Source organism: Pollachius pollachius (assembly GCF_949987615.1).
Source record: "Pollachius pollachius genome assembly, chromosome: 19".
NCBI classification, from domain to species: domain Eukaryota; kingdom Metazoa; phylum Chordata; class Actinopteri; order Gadiformes; family Gadidae; genus Pollachius; species Pollachius pollachius.
Window position 1 is genome coordinate 1,573,998 of NC_136952.1, and position 22,107 is coordinate 1,596,104.

The window sequence follows — 22,107 nt, forward strand, 5'->3', positions numbered from 1 at the left end:
CCATAGTTGTCCTCTACTGTGATCGTTTTTATTTTATTTTATATGTACAGTTTATACCAACAGTATGAAAGTCTGAGCTATTTAAGTAGTCTAGTCTCTATACAATCCCTACAATGAACATTAACATCAACATTTAGGGCATTTAGCAGACGCTTTCATCCAAATCCACTCACAATGAGTACATTTGTCAGCAGAAGGTGAACAACAATATATCTCTGTTGGTACAGTAAGGATGCTCATAGAACCAAGTGCAAAGCACTAACAATCACTAGGTTAACCCATTCCCCGTATGTAACAAAGATATCTGTCACAGGATGTGTTTATCAGTTTATCGGACTATGTTCTGAAGACCTCTCAAGGAAGGTCATTCTTCCGATATTTCCATTAAACTGTGAGTAGCAAAGAAGTTATGGTGACCAACAGACAGAGCGTGTGAGAGAGCTGTCTGTGGTCCCTCTCTCACAGGAGGCATTGCCCGACGCAGAGAAGTAGGCACTTTTGCAACGAGACCGCTAACCTTCACTTCTTAGTTAATTCCGGGAACTATGTGATACTAGTGAAACTGGCCTAGAGTGGGGTTGGAGGAGAGAGAGAACACCTACATACATTTATTGACTGCAATCTCACCCTCACTGGCTGTTTATTAGATAGGTTTGGTTTTGTGTAGAGGTTGAAAACTCCCACACACAAGGCTGAGGCAGACTATGCAAAGTGTCTCCACGGGTATGGGTATTTATCGAGAGGACACCTCAAAACTCTTTGCTCAATAGCTGTGGTCAGGTTGGGGTAGGCCTTACGTGTCCATCTAGCTTGTGTCCACAGGATGTATTTGTGTCAGACTCGTGAGAAAAGATGAGAAGCTGTTCAGATGTAATCAACAGCCAACTGTCCCATCGCCCCAGATGAAGAAACACTAATGCATAACAGTTACCGCCTTTGACAGGAAGTCAGGACTTCCTGCTCTGTCATAGAAAGTGGATAACAAACATGTCGTAGACGCCTCTCTCTCCTCCTCCTCTCTCTCTCTCTCTCTCTCTCTCTCTCTCTGTATCTCAGTCTCCCTCTCTCTCTCCTCTCTCTGTGTCTCTCCTCTCTCTCTCAGTGCCTCAGTGTCTCTCCAGTGATAAGCTGGGACCTTTTGCACTTTACCAGCGTGACTAACCTCCTTCTAACTCCTAAAGTAGGGGAGCACCAGCTGTTGAACCCTCGCCACCATGGCGTCCAAGTCGCAAAGTGGGTTGGCCGTCCCCGGAGACGATTCCCTGGATGCACCTGACCAGGTACGGGCCGTCCCATGACAAGTGGACAGAAGGGGCTTTTGTTTTGCTCTGCGACCTTCAGCCGAGGTCTGCGGTCTATAGCTTAGTCTGTGATCTGGGCATACGATCTGTCACACTCAGTGGTTCTGTGTTCTGTCTGAATCAAATTGAATATTTAGATGACCAAGTGGTTGTTGTTTCAGTTAGTTTAAAATATGTAAAATAAAGAAGGTATGTACAGTATATGAGTAGAGGAAGTCATCGGAGGAGATAGAGGAAGTTATTTCGTCCTAACTGCTATTTAAAAAATGTACTGTATGATTCATCTGAGCGATTCGTCAACTAATGCCTTATTAAGCATGTCACTTCTGTGTGTGTGTGTGTGTGTGTGTGTGTGTGTGTGTGTGTGTGTGTGTGTGTGTGTGAGTGTGTGTTCAAAAATAGAGAACGAGGGCCCTGTTTGTTTTTGTTTCATTGCACACTCTGAATGTATACGTCCAGTATGAAAGAGGTAGTCAGAGAGATGTCAGGTGTTGCACATCACAATTTGAATGCACGCCTGTACGTATGTTAGAGAAGATCTGATATAGAAGATCTGGGTTATAGCGAAGAGTCTATTTCCTCATGAGGATGAGGAAGCTTTTCACTGTGTGTGTGTGTGTGTGTGTGTGTTTGTGTTTGTGTGCCGCAATACCTCAGCTTTGTCAATATTCTACATTCAATTTAACATTCAGTAGTTAACAGTTAGTTTGCCATTATTTTAGTTATTTCATTTGTTATTCTGTGTGCGAGTGTGTGTGTGTTTGTGTGCCGCAATACCTCAGCTTTGTCAATATTCTACATTCAATTTAATATTCAGTTAGTTTGCCATTATTTATTTTGTTATTTTATTTGTTATTCTGTGTGTGTGTGTGTGTTCATTCATCATTCATTCTTAATGACCCTAACCCTCACCCACTCACTGTTCCTTCACAGCGGGTTCCCGTCTCCCCTCGGAACCGACACAGACAGGTAGAAGGACTCACGGTTCCACGCGTCCGTCTCCATCTCTCCTTATCGTTCTCCTGTCTGTGATGGAATGTCTCCTCGTGTGTGTTTCATGTTTCTTTGCCTCGTTCGTCAGATCTCACCCGGCAACACGCGTAAACTAGGAATGACCAGGAAGAAGGATAGAAGGGTGAGATGGGCGTGCATCACCAAACTGTACCCACTATCCATCTCAGATTACTGCGCTCTCTGGTGGTTTTGGTGTAAAGCCAAAGTCTGACTGTTCTCAGGATCTACAAGATGAGGAGCCAGAAGAGAAGGAGAGAAAACATAAGGAGCTTGAGGTATGCTGCGTCTCTTTACATAACTGCTTCATGTATATAATATACTAGGATAATAACTACCAAAGAATATACGATACATCTTTGTATTTGTTATGTATTCAGTGGAATGAAACAAAGTCTTCATGAACCACAGAACTGAGGATCCATAAAGTAAAGGATTAATGCATTTGCATGCCATCCCAAACCCCGTTCAACGTCAAACATGTTGCATTTTGAAATGCAAGCACGCAAAGACTTTCTTTTCAAACCTGATTCAAACCTTGGTTAACCAACCCCAGCCGTTACCGCATCACCTCACACACCTCACTGTATCTCGACACATCATGTCCAAACGTCAACACACACGGTGTATATTACTACACCACTTCCCTTTACGGAAGATAATATGATCAAAAACCAATAAGGTATAGGAATCGGTTCTCCTTTATCCTACTACTCGCGCCATTGTCCAATCAGGGTTGAGCAGGAGTCCGGTAGCAGCGAGCCGAGAGGACTCGCTTCCTCTCCCTGCTTTCTATCTGTGCAATAGCGACCAATAGGGAAACCGCGGTGGTGGACAATTCGGTGACACACCGATGGTGGCATCAACCACGCAAGGCGACAGCCAGCTCGTCAGGAGCAGCTAGGGTGAGGCGTCTCGCTCAGGGACACCTCGACACTCAGCTAGGAGGGGCCGGCGTTCAAACTAGCAACCTTCCGGTTAACAGCCAGCCTGCTGTACCTCCTGAGCCACATGCCACCCCCAGCCACTTTTGCATTGAGAGGATCAGGGTGCCCCCCTTTGGGGGGACAGCAGTCCAGACCTACTCGGAGTAAACCCCAGGGAAGAGTCCGGATGGGCTGAATACAGCTAAGACCCCCGACTCCGTATGCATCTCCTTTTGTTCAGCTGAAGCCGTTGTATCGGGAGCTGCTGTACACCATCGTCCACAAACTGGGGAAGCCTGCCTCCAGCGAGACCTTCTCAGATGGACAGCTCCACAGCTACATCAGAGAGGTACTAACCGCCCCCCCCCCCCCCCGTGCACTCTGTCGTTGTACGAGCTCATACTTAGTGCTGCAGGAGTCATCTAGAAGGCTGTCAGGTTTCATTGGGGTCTGCCTCTCACTTCCTGCCAGGCCTTCCCGATGAGCCAATCAGAGCACGACAGCTTGATGGAGAAAGTCCTGAGATGTGAGGTGAGAACAGGGGGTTGAGATGACCCATTAACACATCTGACTAAACCCTACATCTGCAAATATGGCCTTCCTGTTCTACAAAGCTTCCGTTTGTTGGATGTGACGATGGTCTTCTTTCCACAGCCCCCTGTGTACTGTCTGATGGCCATGGTGAAGGAGGCCAAGGGGATTCTGGGAAAAGACATTTCTGGTGGGTAGAGTACCTCAACCGGTTGTATTCAAAATATAAGAGTCACCTTCAATTAGGGCATTTAGCAGACGCTTTTTTTATCCAAAGCGACTTACATCGGTTAATTCACACATTGACACACTGACGGCAGAGTCAACCATGCAAGGCGACAGCCAGCTCGTCAGGAGCAGTTAGGGTTAAGTGTCTTGCTCAGGGACACATCGACACTAGGAGGAGCTGGGGATCAAACTAGCAACCTTTCGGTTACAAGACAACTGAGCTAAGCAGACCCCGACCCCAGACCTCCTGGTGTGTGTGTTTGTGTGTGTGTGTGTGTGTGTGTGTGTGTGTGTGCGTGCGTGCGTGCATGCCTGTGTGTGTGTGTGTGTGTGTGTACGTGCGCGCGTGTTTGTGCGCGTGCCTGTGAGTGTGCGTGCATGCGTGCGTGTGTTTGTGTGCGTGTGTTCGTCGTGTTTGTGTGCGTGTACGTGCGCATTCATGTGTGCGCTCGTGTTTGTGCGCCTGGTGGGTGCGTGTGCGTTACTGCGTGTGTGTGTGCGTGTGTGTGTGTGTGTGTGTGTGTGTGTGTGTCCCAGGGTTCAGCGACCCCTACTGCCTGCTGACCATCCTGGAGGATGAGAAGGAGAGTCGTGCTCGGAGCTCCAGGGCCAAACCCCGCAAGTCTGTGGTGAAGGACGCCGCGGCGGACGAGAAGATCTACAGCACGGACATCAAGTGGCAGACCCTCAACCCTGTCTGGAACCAGACCTTCATACTGTGAGGGCGTGTGTGCGGGTGTGAGTGTGTGACTGTGTGTGTGCCAGTGTGTGTGTGTGTTTGGTTGCAGCAGTCATCCCTTTAACAGTGTGTTCTTGTGGTTGTTGTTCCTGTCTCCAGGGAGTTTGAGGACACCGAAGGAGCGAGTTTCCACTTAGAGATGTGGTGAGACGATCTTTCAGAGTGCAGTCCTCCCGTTGTTCTCATCATCAGCAGCTCTCCTCCCCTCTCCTCCACACCTCCTCACTGGCTCTGTTTACTCCTCCCCTCTCCTCCACACCTCCTCACTGGCTCTGTTTACTCCTTCAGGGACAAGGATGAGGAGCTATCTCTGGCCCAGAAACTAGAGGACCTCAAGACCAACTTCAACAGTCTGAGAAGGTAGGAGGGCCTCAAGACCAACTTCAACAGTCTGAGAAGGTAGGAGGACCTCAAGACCAACTTCAACAGTCTGAGAAGGTAGGAGGACCTCAATACCAACTTCAACAGTCTGAGAAGGTAGGAGGGCCTCAAGACCAACTTCAACAGTCTGAGAAGGTAGGAGGACCTCAAGACCAACTTCAACAGTCTGAGAAGGTAGGAGGGCCTCAAGACCAACTTCAACAGTCTGAGAAGGTAGGAGGGCCTCAAGACCAACTTCAACAGTCTGAGAAGGTAAGAGGAACTCAAGACCAACTTCAACAGTCTGAGAAGGTAGGATGACTTCTCTGAGAATGAGAGAGCCTCTCCTGAAGGGAGGCCTTTACATTAAGCCTTTACATTAAGGGATGCCTTACCTTTACAATAAGGGATGACTTACCTTTACATTAAGCCTTTACATTAAGACTTTACATTAAGGGATGCCTTACCTTTACATTAAGCCTCTACATTTAGGGATGCCTTACCTTTACATTAAGCCTTTACATTAAGGGATGCCTTACCTTTACATTAATCCTTTACATTAAGGGATGCCTTACCTTTACATTAAGGGATGCCTTACCTTTACATTAAGCCTTTACATTAAGGGATGCCTTACCTTTACATTAATCCTTTACATTAAGGGATGCCTTACCTTTACATTAAGCCTTTACATTAAGGGATGCCTTACCTTTACATTAAGCCTTTACATTAAGGGATGCCTTACCTTTACATTAAGCCTTTACATTAAGGGATGCCTTTACATTAAGCCTTTACATTAAGGGATGCCTTTACCTTTACATTAAGCCTTTACATTAAGGGATGCCTTACCTTTACATTAATCCTTTACATTAAGGGATGCCTTACCTTTACATTAAGCCTTTACATTAAGGGATGCCTTACCTTTACATTAAGCCTTTACATTAAGGGATGCCTTACCTTTACATTAATCCTTTACATTAAGGGATGCCTTACCTTTACATTAAGCCTTTACATTAAGGGATGCCTTACCTTTACATTAAGCCTTTACATTAAGGGATGCCTTACCTTTACATTAAGCCTTTACATTAAGGGATGCCTTTACATTAAGCCTTTACATTAAGGGATGCCTTTACCTTTACATTAAGCCTTTACATTAAGGGATGCCTTACCTTTACATTAAGCCTTTACATTAAGACATGAAGACGTGATCACCCCTACTGCTGTCTCCATAGGATGATCAAGGACGCCAAAAAGGAAAAGGGGGCAGACGACTTTCTGGGAAAGATTGTCTTAAAGCTTCAGGTAAATCTCCATCATCATCAAACGTGTGGTTTCTCCATCCGTCACACGTTGCTTATCCAACCACCGTCGTTAAAACCTTCTCTCCCCTCACCAAGGACCTCCGCTGCACAGAGGACAGCTGGTACGAGCTGGAGCCCCGGACTGAGACGTACCCCGACCGCGGGCGCTGCCACCTCAACCTCAAGTTCATCCACAAAGAGGTGGGCCCACAGCGAGCTCATCAACGACACGCAACGGCTTAGCGTTGTTCGTACGTTACGTTTTGCTCATTCTAGAGCGCGAATAAACACTTAAAATAAAAAGCGAGCAGTTATGTAATGGAAACTGGCCCTTATTGTTCGCACTTATTGTATGTTGTACGTCCTGGCACTTAATAATAGTATTTATCATTGTGTAGTGTCTTACCCTAGCTATCTTTGTTGTATACTGGGAATGGGTTAAACTAGCAACTCGTTTTGGATAAAAGCGTTTGCTAAATGCCCTAAATGCAAATGTTAATGTAAATGTAAAAGCAATCGTATTTTGTCTATCCTCTATCGTCTATATCTTCTATATATACAAACAAAGAACATTTACATTCAGGGCATTTAGCAGACGCTTCTATCCGAAGCCACCTACAATGTGTGCATATGTCAGAAGAAAGAGAATCAACAACATATCCATCGGTACAGTGAAGATATTCATAGAAAACCAAACATGACTGTGAGACGTTCTTTGCATATGGTTGTGTTCATGGTTGTGTTCATGGTTGTGTTTATGGTTGTGTTTATTGTTGTGTTCCTGGTCATGTTCCTGGTGGTGTTCCTGGTGGTGTTCCTGGTCATGTTCCTGGTGGTGTTCCTGGTCATGTTCCTGGTGGTGTTCCTGGTTGTGTTCATGGTGTTGTTCCTGGTTGTGTTCCTGGTCGTGTTCCTGGTTGTGTTCCTGGTCGTGTTCCTGGTTGTGTTCCTGGTTGTCTTCCTGGCTAACAGAGAGACGAGATCCTGAGCGCTGGACGGAGCGCCTACACCAACTACTGCGGCATCCTGCAGAAGTTCGTCCAGGCGTTCATCACCAAGCAGCAGGTAGGCACCGCGCCCCCCCGGTACACAGGCCGGGACACCGCCCTGACTCTGTACCTGTGAGCAGACCCCTTCATGCTGCCTTTGCTCTCCCAGGGGGGGGTCCCGTGGAAGGGGGAGATGAGCGGCGAGGGCCAGATGCTGCTGGAGCTCTACGCCACACAGAACAACCTGTCGCCCTTCCTCCAGGACCTAGGGTGAACCACCCAACCCTTAAGGCTGCCTGTGTGTGTGTGTGTGTGTGTGTGTGTGTGTGTGTGTGTGTGTGTGTGTCTGCGTGTGTGCGTGCGTGCGTGCCCGTTGTGCTGCACTCACACTATACTATCAACACATATGAAAGATCAGATACTCTGAACAAAGAGGAAGAAATGAGTCCGCACAAAGTTTTGTGGTGATGAAACCAAACTCTAGTGGTAACACTAAACTGGGCATGGACAGAGCCATCTTGTTACATCGCTTTTCACTCAATCGAACGCCTATTCACCTGTCATTTCCTGGCACATCAATACGAAACAGACACATCCTGAGTCATGTCATACCTCTACAGTTTATAGAAGTGAGGAGAACTGACAGTGGATGTGGGTTCTATTTAGGGCTAGTGGGGCCAGTAAGTCAAACAGAGGGGAAGTTCCATGTTCAGACAGCCATGGTGACTAAAGTGGGACGTTGCACTCTTGGGTTTGTAGTTCTTAACACCGTGCCATGTCACCCTGCCGCTCTGTCTACCTGTGTTCTCTCAGACTGTTTTGTAGTGTGTCATTTTCTATTTGGTTTTGTACTGTACTTGTACTAATCAAACTCCAGACTCCTGCACCGCCGGTGTGTCTGACGGCTGTGCTCTCCGGCAGGAAGTGGGTGGCGTACAGTAAACTGTACCAGACGCTAGAGGTGGACTCCTCTGTGCTGTTCCAGCAGATCACCAGCATAGAGTATCACTGGCGCCAGCAAGAGCTGCCGTACCAGCAGGTGAGCCTCGGAAACACTCCCTCACTTCACTTCAACACTTTTGTTTTAATTAGCATTCTCAAACGCATAAATATAAAATGCGGAGGTAAAGCAACGACCTCACCGACGTGCCTCCTCTCTAGAAACGCGAGCTCGGGGACTCTCTGCACGGGTTCCTCCGCTACGGCCTGTACCTGGTGTCTAAGTACCGGGACATCTTCCCCCCGACTCAGAAAGCCGACACCCGACTGCAGACCCTGCTCAGGTACTGAACAGACATGCAGAACGCCACACCCTGACTGCACACCCTGATCAGGTAACAGACACACCTGTAGCCAGGGCCGGCGATCGCCTAGGCGAGCGCCTAGGGCGGCAAATGTGTTGGGGGCGCCCTCTGGTGGTGCCCTTAATTAATTCATAAAAATAGACGAAACCAGCGAAATTAAACCAAACATGTTCCCAAATGGAACGGAGAAGGGAGGGGGCGCGGGATTAATCGTTAGGGCGCACTGAAACCCTCACCGTAGTATGCAGGAAGCCCTGTCCAGGGCGTGATTTAATGTCAAGTCGCCTAGGGCACTGAAACGGTCAGTGCCGGCCCTGCCTGTAGCTGCTACCCCCAGACTGAACACCCTGATCAGGTACTGAACAGAGACGCCTGTAGCTACTACCCCCAGACTGAACACCCTGATCAGGTACTGAACAGAGACGCCTGTAGCTACTACCCCCAGACTGAACACCCTGATCAGGTACTGAACAGAGACGCCTGTAGCTACTACCCCCAGACTGAACACCCTGATCAGGTACTGAACAGAGACGCCTGTAGCTACTACCCCCAGACTGAACACCCTGATCAGGTACTGAACAGAGACGCCTGTAGCTACTACCACCAGACTGAACACCCTGATCAGGTACTGAACAGAGACGCCTGTAGCTACTACCCCCAGACTGAACACCCTGATCAGGTACTGAACAGAGACGCCTGTAGCTACTACCCCCAGACTGAACACCCTGATCAGGTACTGAACAGAGACGCCTGTAGCTACTACCCCCAGACTGAACACCCTGATCAGGTACTGAACAGAGACGCCTGTAGCTACTACCACCAGACTGAACACCCTGATCAGGTACTGAACAGAGACGCCTGTAGCTACTACCACCAGACTGAACACCCTGATCAGGTACTGAACAGAGACGCCTTTAGCTACTACCCCCAGACTGAACACCCTGATCAGGTACTGAACAGAGACGCCTGTAGCTACTACCCCCAGACTGAACACCCTGATCAGGTACTGAACAGAGACGGCTGTAGCTACTACCCCCAGACTGAACACCCTGATCAGGTACTGAACAGAGACGCCTGTAGCTACTACCCCCAGACTGAACACCCTGATCAGGTACTGAACAGAGACGCCTGTAGCTACTACCCCCAGACTGAACACCCTGATCAGGTACTGAACAGAGACGCCTGTAGCTACTACCCCCAGACTGAACACCCTGATCAGGTACTGAACAGAGACGCCTGTAGCTACTACCCCCAGACTGAACACCCTGATCAGGTACTGAACAGAGACGCCTGTAGCTACTACCCCCAGACTGAACACCCTGATCAGGTACTGAACAGAGACGACTGTAGCTACTACCACCAGACTGAACACCCTGATCAGGTACTGAACAGAGACGCCTGTAGCTACTACCCCCAGACTGAACACCCTGATCAGGTACTGAACAGAGACGCCTGTAGCTACTACCCCCAGACTGAACACCCTGATCAGGTACTGAACAGAGACGCCTGTAGCTACTACCACCAGACTGAACACCCTGATCAGGTACTGAACAGAGACGCCTGTAGCTACTACCACCAGACTGAACACCCTGATCACGTACTGAACAGAGACGCCTGTAGCTACTACCACCAGACTGAACACCCTGATCACGTACTGAACAGAGACGCCTGTAGCTACTACCACCAGACTGAACACCCTGATCAGGTACTGAACAGAGACGCCTGTAGCTACTACCACCAGACTGAACACCCTGATCAGGTACTGAACAGAGACGCCTGTAGCTACTACCCCCAGACTGAACACCCTGATCAGGTACTGAACAGAGACGCCTTTAGCTACTACCACCAGACTGAACACCCTGATCAGGTACTGAACAGAGACGCCTGTAGCCCTGCCTTAGAGACCCCCCCCCAGGAGCAGTAACTGAGTCCACAGCCGTCAGGATTGTGTGTGGGTGTGTGTGTGTCTGTCAGTCCGTCTGTCTGTCTGTTCAGAGGACGTTTGATAACCATCTGACCTTAGACCCCTCCCTTCCCTGAGTGGCTGCTTGTGGGTCTGGTTCCTCAAGGATTCTGGTGCAGATCTGTAAGACGCAGGCCTTCCAGAAGCTGAACCCAGCTGAGTTTGAACTGCAGGCGGAGGTCAGGGCTGCGGTGCAGGTGAGTGATGACCGTACACAGACGATGCAGACGTTGTAGTGGCCGTTAGCGTCGTCGTCGCCGTGGTTTTATCTCCCCTCCTCACACCATGCAGTGGTTTCTCCTCCTTAGGATGGGACTGAGGACTGGTTCAAAACGAAGAAGGGTTTACACCAACCGATGACCCAGGTGATTATCACGACTAACCTTCTGGCTGTCAACGGAATGGTGAAATAAATGCTTTATTAGTTCTTCCATCCGTTATTACTCTATTCTTATCAAGACTCACTTGTTTAGAGTTCACCTGGACTCTGTATGGTATTGTAAGTCGCTTTGGATAAAAGCGTCTGCTAAACGCCCTCAAGGTTAATGTAACATTGATCCTGTGTTGTGTGTTTCGTACCCCAGGAACTGGCCGAGATTGTGGGCGCCCTTGCACGCCTGATCAACGAAGTGCAGGAGGACGTGAAGAACTGCAAAACAGTCTGGAACCAGGTGTTTGTCAGGTGAGGTGGAGCCAACACGCCACGTGGGTGGAGGCAGACGCACTCAGACCAGCCCGACGCAAATGCGAGGGTATCGAGTAAACACATGTTTTTTTTCATGCACTCAGGAAGTCTCCTTGAGGTCGGGGCCTCGATGACTTCTGCACGAGAGAATTGATAGCAGCACGATCACAAACAACACATGATTACCTATAGAGTCATATTATACAGACATATAGTACGTACATGTGTACAATGGATAATGAAATAGGATGTACGAAATAGTGCAATGTGTACGTAGTGACAAAGGCTTAATATACACACGCAGTGTCAGTGGGTGTTTTTTTTTTTTTTTACAGTTCCTTCTCCTTTTCTTTCCTTGCTGTAAAGCACTGTGCAGGTGGATTTGTTCACCGTTGTCTACCAGAGGCTTGACTCCCTGGTGAGTGCCGCAGTCGCTCTCAGTGAACTCACTACCGGCCTGATGAAGGAGGAAACATCTCGTCTCTCTGGATGGCTTTCCTCTGCCGTCCACCTTCCACCTGTCCTTGGGTGTCTCCTCTCCAAACCTGTCCCAATCTCCCCTCGCCAAATCCTTTCCTATCTCCTCTCCCTTCCCTCTCTTCCCCTCTCTCCTTTCCACCCTCTTTCCTTTTGAATGTTTGAACGTCCCGGCACTTAATGTACACACTTATTGTATGTTGTACGTCCTTGCACTTAAATATAGTACTTAGCATTGTGTAGCGTCTCATCCTAGCTGTCTTTGTTGTCTACGGGGAATGGGTTAACCTAGTGATCTTTAGTGCTTGTGTTCTATGAACATCCTTACTCCAACATCCAATATATCGCTGAACATTACTTCTTCACAGCAATATATTGTTGTTCCTCTTTCTTCTGACAAATTGCTTATTTTAAGTCGCTTTGGAATAAAGCGTCTGCTAAATGCCCTGAATGTAAATGTAAATGTTTCTCTCCTCTCTCCCCTCCCCTTCTCATCTATCATACCTCTCCAAACCTGTCCTCCCTTTGCCTGATCCTTTCCTATCTCCTCTCCATTCCCTCTCTCCTCCTCTCTCCTTTCCTCCCTCTTTCCCTCCTCCTCTACTCTCTCCCCTCTCATCCATCATACCCCCCCCCCCCCCCCCCCCCAGCTCGCTGAGGAGCTGCGGGGGTCCTTCCGTCGGATGGAGGGCCAGATGGAGCCGGCGTTGGCCAGCAGCCTGTTCCCCGTCTACCTCAGCCTGCAGTCCATCCACAAGGAAAAGGCCTTCCTGCAGAAGAGGTCCCTACCACGCTGGTCCTCAGACTGCACCACAGATAGACACACACAGAACACGGGACACACACACACTAATGAACCAGACAGGATATCAGAGGGTCAGATATGGGATACATATCGCCTGGTTCACGGTCAGAAACAAACTTTACTCTAGTCCTCCAGTTTATTACAATTTTGAGGCATTGGTACTTTTATTTTCATTTCAGGCTTTCTTATTATCTACTTTGCACTATTATATAGTGTAACTATTATTTTTAATAGCTTCCATATCTTACCAGAGAACAATTTAGTCGAATCTGAGCACTTTAAGGGCAGGATGCTTCATTTGAATGCTATATAACATGATATATGAATGATATATAACATGACTGCTCTTTCAGGGACCACATAGAGCTGACCAACTTCCACGAGCGGTTCCGTGACGCCCTGCCCTACTGGCTGAACAAGGCCTTCAGCACCACCCTGGACCGGGTGGAGCGGGCGGTGCAGGTGGACCAGGTAGAGCCTCCACCCACAGCCTCCTGTCTGTAGGACCTCCACCCATAGCCTCCTGTCTGTAGGACCTCCACCCATAGCCTCCTGTCTGTAGGACCTCCACCCATAGCTTCCTGTGTTTAAGACCTCCACCCATAGCTTCCTGTGTTTAGGACCTCCACCCATAGCCTCCTGTCTGTAGGACCTCCACCCATAGCCTGCTGCGTGTAGGACCTCCACCCATAGCCTTCTATGTTCAGATACATTGTAGATACTTTCTTCATCCCCTTGGGGAAATTCAGGCCTCCAGGAGCTGAACAGGTCAGTCAACAGACAGACAACAAAATGGACAAACAGTAAAAGTCAAAAGTGAATAAAAAGTGACACATATTGCACATAATTGAAATTGCATAAAAACATAAAAAGAAAGAGCCAGAGGTAGATATAAAGATTACTCAATAGCACATTGTCCAGTGTGTTGGGGTGGGGGAGAAGAGTGTCAGAGTCCAATAAAGAACAGAGATCTTTCAGACATACTGGGGGGTAAAGGTCCGTTGGACAATCTTTCAATCACAACCGAGATACTGTGGCTCTAAGCACCTTAGAAGTCTGTCTGTCAGTCTGTCTCTCTCTCTCTCTCTCTCTCTGGTCTACCCACTGTTCGATCCCTACGGCCCCTCTGGTCCCTCCTTACGGTCTCTCCCCTGGTCCATCCTTCCGGTCTCCTCTCTCCCCCCCCCCCCTCCCCCCCCAAGCTGCAGCCCCTGCAGACGGGTGCGGTGCCCATCAAGCACAGCTCCTCGGCCGTGGACCTGGTGACGTGTGTGCAGCCCATCTGCCGGCTGTGGGAGCAGCTGTCCTGGCCCGACCCCGAGGAGGGCTTCATGCTCATGGTCAAGCTCACCGAGGTGGGTCCCGCCCCCGCCGGGCTCTGATAGGCTGCCCGTGTTGTGATGTCACGCGTACTGTTGCAGGTGGGAGGAGGGATCGATGAGTTGCCGTTGGAGCTGATTCTGTGGAATGTGTGCACAGTTAAATGATGTGTCGTTTATTAGGTTTATAACATGGTCATTAAATGTGTGTGTGCGTGTGTGTGTGTGTGTGTTGGAGTCAAAGTTAAATGATGTGTGTTTTATTATGTGTATAACATGGTCATTATGTTTGGTGTGTGTGTGTGTGCGCGTGTGCGCATGTGTGTGTGTGTGTGTGTCCGTGAGTGCATGATCACCTGTATGCGTGTGTGTGTGTGTGTACGTGTGTGTACGTGTGTGTCTGTGTGTGTGCGCATCAGGACGTGTGTAGGATCGTGGTCACTTACTGCCAGCTCCTGAAGGGGCGTGTCCGGGTGCTGTCGGCGGACTCGGACCACGGAGTGGCCGTCAACATGGTGAGGGGGCGGGACCTTGGATCATCTCAGCCAATCAGAGAGAGTGATTGCAAAACAAGCTTAGGCTCAATCCCATTTACACCCCTTACCCCTTCCCCTTCCCCCCTCCCCTTGCCCCTCAATACAGAGGGGTAAAACATTCCCCTAAGAAATGAGACACCCCTCCATTACGTCGCGTCATCATCGCTTGAAGCTCGCGGACTGCTATGTCAACAGAGGCCAAGAGTAGGCGTGTTTCAGATCAAGCATGCGTTGCGTTGCCTCGCATAACATAATGAATTCTGGGATAAAAACGACAGAAATGCTGGTGATAACTTCCCTAAGCGACATTTCACATGGCTTTAAAAACTCACGGGAGCTCCAGGGTAACTCCCTCCATCTGCTTTTCTGTGCATATGCTCTTTCAAATAAAGATCATATATAATAAGATATTATTAATACGATAATATCATTATTAGTGATATTATTATTAATAATATAATATATAATATGAGCGCCAAAAGCTTGTATGTATATTTCAAAGGTTATTGACCTTTATGTCAAGTGTTATGTCGAGCTCAGAGATGCAATGTCCGTGCATGACTTCGAGTCCACTTTGCAGCATGAGTCCGAATGATAAAAAATAAATAAATAAATAATAATAATAATATCAGTCTTGTACAGCGCATTTCTATGACCCACACATCTGCCAAATTTGCTGGCCGGCTTTTCCTCAAAGCCCTCCCTTTAAAGTGTGGTCCTTTGGAAGCTTGATTTCAAGGGCTACGTAGCCCTACGTCTTGGCCCTAGCCCTTAACCCAAATGAGAATTGGGACAGCCCTACCCTACAAAAACAAGGGGGAGGGGTAAGGGGAAGGGGTAAGGGGTGGAAATGGGATTGGGCCTTAGTGTGGTGTTTTCCCCGTAGTCATTGGTTGATCTTTCACTCGATGACATACTTATATTAAATACACATCACATATCGATATGTATTTGATATTTTGTAATTTAGCATGCATTCTTTTATCCAAAGGGACTAAATGCACATTTTCTAACAGATTACACTCCAACCACAGATCCTAAGCATGCCTACACCTTTAAGAGACCGCCCTGTTTCTCACTAACGGCCTCCCCCCCCACCGTCCCCAGCTGTGCGTGGTGGTCAACGACCTGGAGCACCTCCGGTCCGTGCTGACCCGCCTCCCCACCCAGCTCAACTGGGCGGGGCTCCGGGAACGCACCAATCACGTGATCGCAGAGAGCCAGTTCAGCAACACCCTGGACTCCCAGCTGCTGCAGGCCCAGGGGGTGCTGGAGAAGGAGATCCGCTCGGCCCTGAACACCCTCAGCAGACAGGTAGGAGAACCAGTCGGTAAACACACACCCTCAGCAGACAGGTAGAAAAACCAGGCGGTAAACAGGTAGGAGAACCAGGCAGTAAACACCGTCAGTAAACAGGTAGGAGAACCAGCCAGTCAACAGGGAGGAGAACCAGTCAGTAAACACCCACAGCAGTAAACACACACCAGTCAGTAAACACACACCCTCAGCAGACAGGTAGGAAAACCAGGCCGTAAACAGGTAGGAGAACCAGTCGGTAAACACCAGTCAGTAAACAGGTAGGATAACCAATTGGTCAGCAGGTAGGACAACCAGCCAGTAAACAGGAAGGAGAACCAGCCAGTCAATACCAGTCAGTAAACTCCAGTCAGTAAACAGGTAGGATAACCAGTCGGTAAACAGGTAGGAGAACCAGCCAGTCAACAGGTAGGAGAACTAGTCGGTAAACAGCTAGGTAGGAGAACCAGTCAGTAAACAGGTAGGTGAACCAGTCAGTCAACAGGTAGGAGAACCAGTCAGTAAACAGCTAGGTAGGAGAACCAGTAAATAAACAGGTGGGAGAACTAGTCGGTCACAGCTAGGTAGGAGAACCAGTCAGTCAACAGGTAGGAGAACCAGTCATTAAACAGGTAGGAGAATCGGTCAGTAAACACCAGTCAGTAAACAGTCTCTCTCTCTCCAGCTGAATACAGACATTGAGACCCACGTGAAGAGCATGACCACGCGGCGCCGTATCCCCTCCAAGTCCACCGAGGACGTAAGACGAAGAACCGACCCGGTTCCCCTCTGAGAACCGACCGTTCCTCTCTGCTCTGATCCGCTCTCTCCCTTTTTAACGCTTGTTTTGTGTTGCTTTGTGTCATTGTTTGTGTGTGTGTGTGTTCGTTTGTGTGTTTGTGTTGTGTTGCGCGCAGGCGGTGGGTCCCCTCATGGTGTTCCTGGAGAGAGAGCTCACCTACCTGAACGAGAACCTGGTCCAGGAGAACTTCAACAGGTACCGTCTCCCTCCTCCCAGAACAAAGACCCTCACTGGATCTTGGTTGTGGTTCCTACTCGCTACAGAACCCTTCTCTCGCAGTCATGGTGCCTCTTTTCGGTGTCCCTGTCCGCTTGTCTCACACGGTTTGGATCTTGCTCTTGCTCCACACACGGCAGTAGCTCAGGAGGCAGAGCGGGTTGGCTGGAAAACCGCAATGTTGCTAGTTCGATCCCCGGCTCCTCCTAGCGGAGTGTCGAGGTGTCCCTGAGCGAGACGCCTCACCCTGACTGCTCCCGACGAGCTGGCTGTCGCCTTGCGTGGCCAACTCCGCCGTCGGTGTGTGCATGAATGGGTGAATGTCAGGCAATATTGTAAAGCGCTTTGGATAAAAGCGCTATATAAATGCAGTCCATTTACTGTTTTATTTACATTCACTCTTTGGTCCTCTCCCCCCCCCCCCCCCCCCCCCCCCACCGGTCCAGCCTGCTGACCCCTCTGTGGACCAACTCAGTGAAGAGCCTCCACCAGGTGGCCTCCCAGCACTCCCAGCTGGAGGGCCTGATGGTCTTCGCCCAGCGGCTGCTGTACACCCTGCAGGTCGGTCCGCCTCGCACTCGCGTCAAAACCTCCGCAACAGCACCACCTATGGGCAGACACTGGTTACTGCGGCTGGTTTCTCATTGGCTTAAAGTTGAACAGTTGAAGCCTTGAACTGACATGTTGTTGGGGATTGTTCAGCCTGTGTTTGCAAGACATTTATTCAACAGAAGTATCCTTTGTGTTATTGTACTGTGTGTTTACATATAGGGCTTTAAATGCATGAGCATGACCTGCAGCGTGTCAGCTTACCTCGTCGTATTCAGACGCTGCCCTGCTGTCTTACTAAACACACACACACACACACACCTGAGACCTTGGGGGGCATCATGTGATTCTGACCATCAGAATCACAATGAGCTCTTTTGCTGTTTCAGTTCGCAAATACAAGGGTTTCTTTCTGATAGCCGGGTGTAAGGTTTACCTCAGTATCAGAGGTAGTCAGGTACAAAAATACAAAAACACGAAACACTCATCTGTAATTGGATACCAAATAATGAAACAGAAAAGGAAATGAAATAGAGACAATATAAAATCAGTAGGCAGTGGGGCTGGTACTCACTGCTTGTGTTATGTTGTCGTTGTGTGTGTGTTGTGTGGTTCTGTTGTCGTTGTGTTGTCGTGTTGTGTTGTGATGGGCTGTGTTGTTTTATTGTGTTTCAGTGTCTGGAGCAGTGCTTCCACGCCGAGGGGAACGGGTTGCCCCTGCTGGCACTGCAGTCTGAAGAGTACAAGGTGAGGGTTCCTGTCTTTAAGTCTATGATCAGGGACGTTTCCCCAGACTCCTGTAACAGCTGATTATTAAACAGTCTCTGTGTTGCGTTATTTTATAATTCCTTTTTTTGCAGTGCTACAGTATTCTTCTTAGTTTTGGTTTTAATGCGTTTATGGCCACAGGCCTTTATGTGGAAGCGGCGTGTAGCTCAGGAGGAAGAGCGGGTTGACTGGTAACCGAAAGGTTGCCAGTTCGATCCCCGGCTCCTCCACGCCGAGCGTCGAGGTGTCCCTGAGCGAGACGCCTCGCCCTGCGTGGCTGTCGCCCTGCGTGGCTGTCGCCCTGCGTGGCTGTCGCCCTGCGTGGCTGACACCGCCGTCAGTGTGTGAATGGGTTCATGAATGGGTTTAATATTAGGCAATATTGTAAATATTGTAAGTGAGTGGCCACTGGTTAGGAATGCGCTGTACAAATGCAGTTTGTTTATGTCGATGTGCGCTCCATTAACCCCCCTGGTTGCCCCCCCCCTCAGGCCCTGAAGGCCCATCTCACCTTCAACTCCCTCAGCAGCCAGCAGCTCATCGAGAGGTTTCTGGAGAGGAAGGTCACGCAGCAGGTGAGTGGTCCTGGTCCGCGCTCACGTTGACCTCATCTGTTTGTGTGTGCGTGAGCTTGCACGTGCCCGTGAGCCTGCGTGTGCGATCCAATGAAGACATGTGTGGCCTGCTCACATTGACCTTATTTCTTTGTGTGTGTGTGCGTGTGTGTGTGTGTGCCTGTATGTGTGTGTGCGCGTGTGCCCTTGTGTTTGTGTCAGAACGTGCACGGCGCGGAGCGCTACGGGGCCGTCACGCTGCTCATCACCTACCGGCGCTCGGACCACCGGCTGAGTGTGGAGGTCCTGAACGCCGTCAACCTCATCCCCATGGACTCCAACGGTAAACACACAGGGTTAACCCTTAACCTGTACCTTAACCTCATCCCCATGAACTCCAACGGTAAACACACGGGGTTAACCTTTAACCGGGACCTTGACCGGTACCCTAACGGGTACCTTAACCGGTACCATTAACGGGGGTCAGTCGATGACGTGACGGTCCCTGTAGCAGTAAGAGAATCGTCTCTAACAATGAAGGACTTGTAAAGATTGTCCCGTACATACCGGTTTGTGTCCGCATTAGCGGCACAGTCACTGATCCACCATCGGGGGAAAATAAGTACAATCCTCTCTAAACATTTGCAACTTTCCTCTACTGATGACAGTTCTTTATTGAAGCAGGTTATGTCTCATTGAGATTTGAAACCTATTAGTCATGCAAGACTTGGCCAAAAAACAGTAGCTCAGGAGGTGGAGCAAGGTTGCCGGTTCGATCCCCGGCTCCTCTTAGTGTCGAGGTGTCCCTGAGCGAGACGCCTCACCCTCTCTGCTCCAGACGAGCTGGCTGTCGCCCTGCGTGGCTGACTCTGCCGTCGGTGTGTGAATGTGTGAATGAATGGGTGAATTTCAGGCAATATTGTAAAGCACTTTGGATAAAAGCGCTGTATAAATGCAGTCCATTTACCATTTACAACAAGGTTAAGACGAAAAACCGAAACTGCCAGGAATCACATACACACACCACCTTCTACAGTCCGCAGAACACGTAATGAATGTGACACAAGGAGATCTAGTCTCTTTCTCGGTGCTCTGTTGATGGACCAGAACAGGGCTGATGTTCCTCCTCCTCCTCCTCAGGCTTCAGTGACCCCTTTGTGGAGCTGAGCCTGGAGCCATTCCACGTCTTCCCCGAGGTCGAGACCCGCCGCACGCAGATCCGGTACTGCGACCTCAACCCCCTCTTCGACGAGGCCTTCGAATTGTACGTGTCCCCGCTCAACTCTATCACGTGCGCGTCTTACGTCATGAATGTTATGAATGCTATGCTCTCTCTCTCTCTCTGAAGCCTGGGAGAGATTAGAGAAAGGAGATTGGACAAAAGTCTGACCTGTCGTTATATTCAATAACAATGATTCTCCATTCCTCCACCTCCCTACTCTCCCTTTATCTCATCTTCCTCCCTGCTTCCTCCTCCCTCCCTCTTGCTCTGCCTCTCTCCTCCACCTCCCTCTACCTCCTCCCTCCCTCTTGCTCCTCCTCCTCCCCCAGCCTGGTGTCCCTAGAGCAGTGCCGGGCCCCTGGGGCCTGCCTGGTGGTGACGGTGCTGGACCACGACAAAATGTCCTGGGATGACTTTGAGGGCGAGGCCTTCCTGGCCCTGAAGGCCGTCCCCGGGGTGGCAGGGGAGTCCGGGGCGCCGCCGCCGGGGGAGGAGGAGTTCTCCTTCCTTGTCAACACCCCCCCTGCGCAGATCCGCCTTCCTCTGATGCACCCCAAGCCCAACGGTAACGCCCCCCCCCCCCTTCCCCCCAAGCCCAGCGGCTACGGCTATTTGGTACGCCAGAAAAAAGCCTCAGTATGTCCCAATACATAGTTTGGAGAATGCAGTATGCCAAAAATACCCCAAAAAAACCCCTGACCAGGTGGGGCGTAGCAGATCCAGTTGTAGTTTAACCCGGGATTATCTTAGATTTATTTCTGCACCAGTGCAACTATTTCGAACTCAGCAGCTGAGCCGTGTTTCTTTGATTCTTGTGTTGTCGTACGAGCAGAAGACAGCATCCTGAAGCTACTGGAGTCCCGGAAGGGAGAGCGGGACGCCCAGGCCTTCGTGAAGACGCGCCGACGGCGGGAGAAGCAGTCCCTGGAGGGGCTCCAGCAGTCCTAACCCAACACTGAGACACGGGCAACACAACAGCGTCTTCCAAAAATATACATTTATTGATGGATACCAAAAAACTTGGGTTGAGACAGAAACACTGATGCTGGACACGTTGTCGGGGATGCAGACGGTCTGGATCCAGTTTGACCAGCGGCCGACGGCCCAATATTATTCCATGATCTTGTCTCATCAGTACAACAGAAGAGTCGTGACATCTGCTAACTATGTAAAAGTTTGTATATATCGTTTTTAATGGACTTTTTCTGATATATGGTCATATTTGAGAGGTTACTACAAATGTGAAAAAAACAAACAAAACAACATGGCCGACAAAATGGCGCGCCATTGATTTAGAAAGTCGAACGATCCGGTAATGTGACCAAGCTCTCCAGGCCAAAGATATGAAAAAATATAGATGTAATTTCAAAAGACTACACGAGTTGACTTGAGTACATTTGTGTTGATTGTGTTAAGTTGCCCTCCTGCTCCCAGTCGTCGTGGAAAAACACAGAACCAACCCTGAGAGTCCCTTAACAGAGCCCCTTAACCGAGCCCAACAACACTTAACTGTTGTTCTTAACGCTTGCTAACATTTAGCTTCTGCTAAAAGGGTAAGGAAAACCTAGTCTTCCAAAAGATATTCCACAGTATTCCTACCAGCTGTCTGGTAACTGTATGCCCCCCCCTCCCCCCGTTTGGTTGTAGCAATTATGGGATGGCCTTCTGAGACTTAGCGGTATCCATAGCGATATCCTTCGGCACTCCGTTTCGTGCGACCCTTTCTGACGTTGAGGAAGATGAGGCGGGATCAGCGGCTCTATTGGTGCATACCTGGTGAGTGACAGTGTGGCTGGCCAATAGGGTCGATGGATCCCTTTTCTACTCTAGTTTTCTAGAGAAGCGCTAGAGATGCAGAGGGGGCGTGGCTACCGAGCGGTCATAATATATCGACTCGCTCTCCATCCATACTGTTCTGAATACTAATTGAAGTGATTGATTACAAGAGTTATTGATCACTGAAAACCTCTGGGATCAGAACCACGTCTGAGAAATGATTCTGACTCTGAAGCCGTTCCTGATTGGCTCAAACATCCCCTGACGCTGGCGTGAGCCAATGAGAAGAGCGACGTGCATAACAAGCGCCTTTGTTCTTTCTCGTTTCAGAATTTTCGCTCTTTTAGGAGAGTCGTCGTTTTGGTTTCACCCAAATATAAAAAAAACATTTTGGTTTCAAGGCTAAAAACAAAAAAAGGACAACAGAGTTTGTTTGCTGGTCCCCGCTGTGG

At 49.3% G+C, this 22,107-nt stretch overlaps 1 protein-coding gene across 1 annotated transcript; it reads left to right on the forward strand.

The window, feature by feature from the left end:
* Window positions 1-1,094: 1,094 nt before the first annotated feature.
* Window positions 1,095-22,074, forward strand: unc13d (unc-13 homolog D (C. elegans)). The gene is made up of 34 exons (XM_079757209.1): window positions 1,095-1,280; window positions 2,235-2,270; window positions 2,383-2,436; window positions 2,537-2,590; window positions 3,480-3,587; window positions 3,710-3,769; window positions 3,893-3,959; window positions 4,535-4,715; window positions 4,836-4,880; window positions 5,025-5,096; window positions 6,326-6,395; window positions 6,491-6,595; window positions 7,367-7,459; window positions 7,553-7,653; window positions 8,305-8,422; window positions 8,545-8,666; window positions 10,757-10,847; window positions 10,959-11,015; window positions 11,235-11,332; window positions 11,702-11,753; window positions 12,463-12,593; window positions 12,971-13,088; window positions 13,820-13,972; window positions 14,356-14,451; window positions 15,580-15,786; window positions 16,454-16,528; window positions 16,686-16,765; window positions 17,233-17,347; window positions 18,011-18,082; window positions 18,595-18,678; window positions 18,880-19,000; window positions 19,798-19,921; window positions 20,209-20,444; window positions 20,712-22,074. The coding sequence occupies exons 1-34, from the start codon at window positions 1,215-1,217 to the stop codon at window positions 20,825-20,827; spliced, it is 3,378 nt and encodes a 1,125-aa protein (XP_079613335.1). The 5' UTR covers window positions 1,095-1,214; the 3' UTR covers window positions 20,828-22,074.
* Window positions 22,075-22,107: the final 33 nt, after the last annotated feature.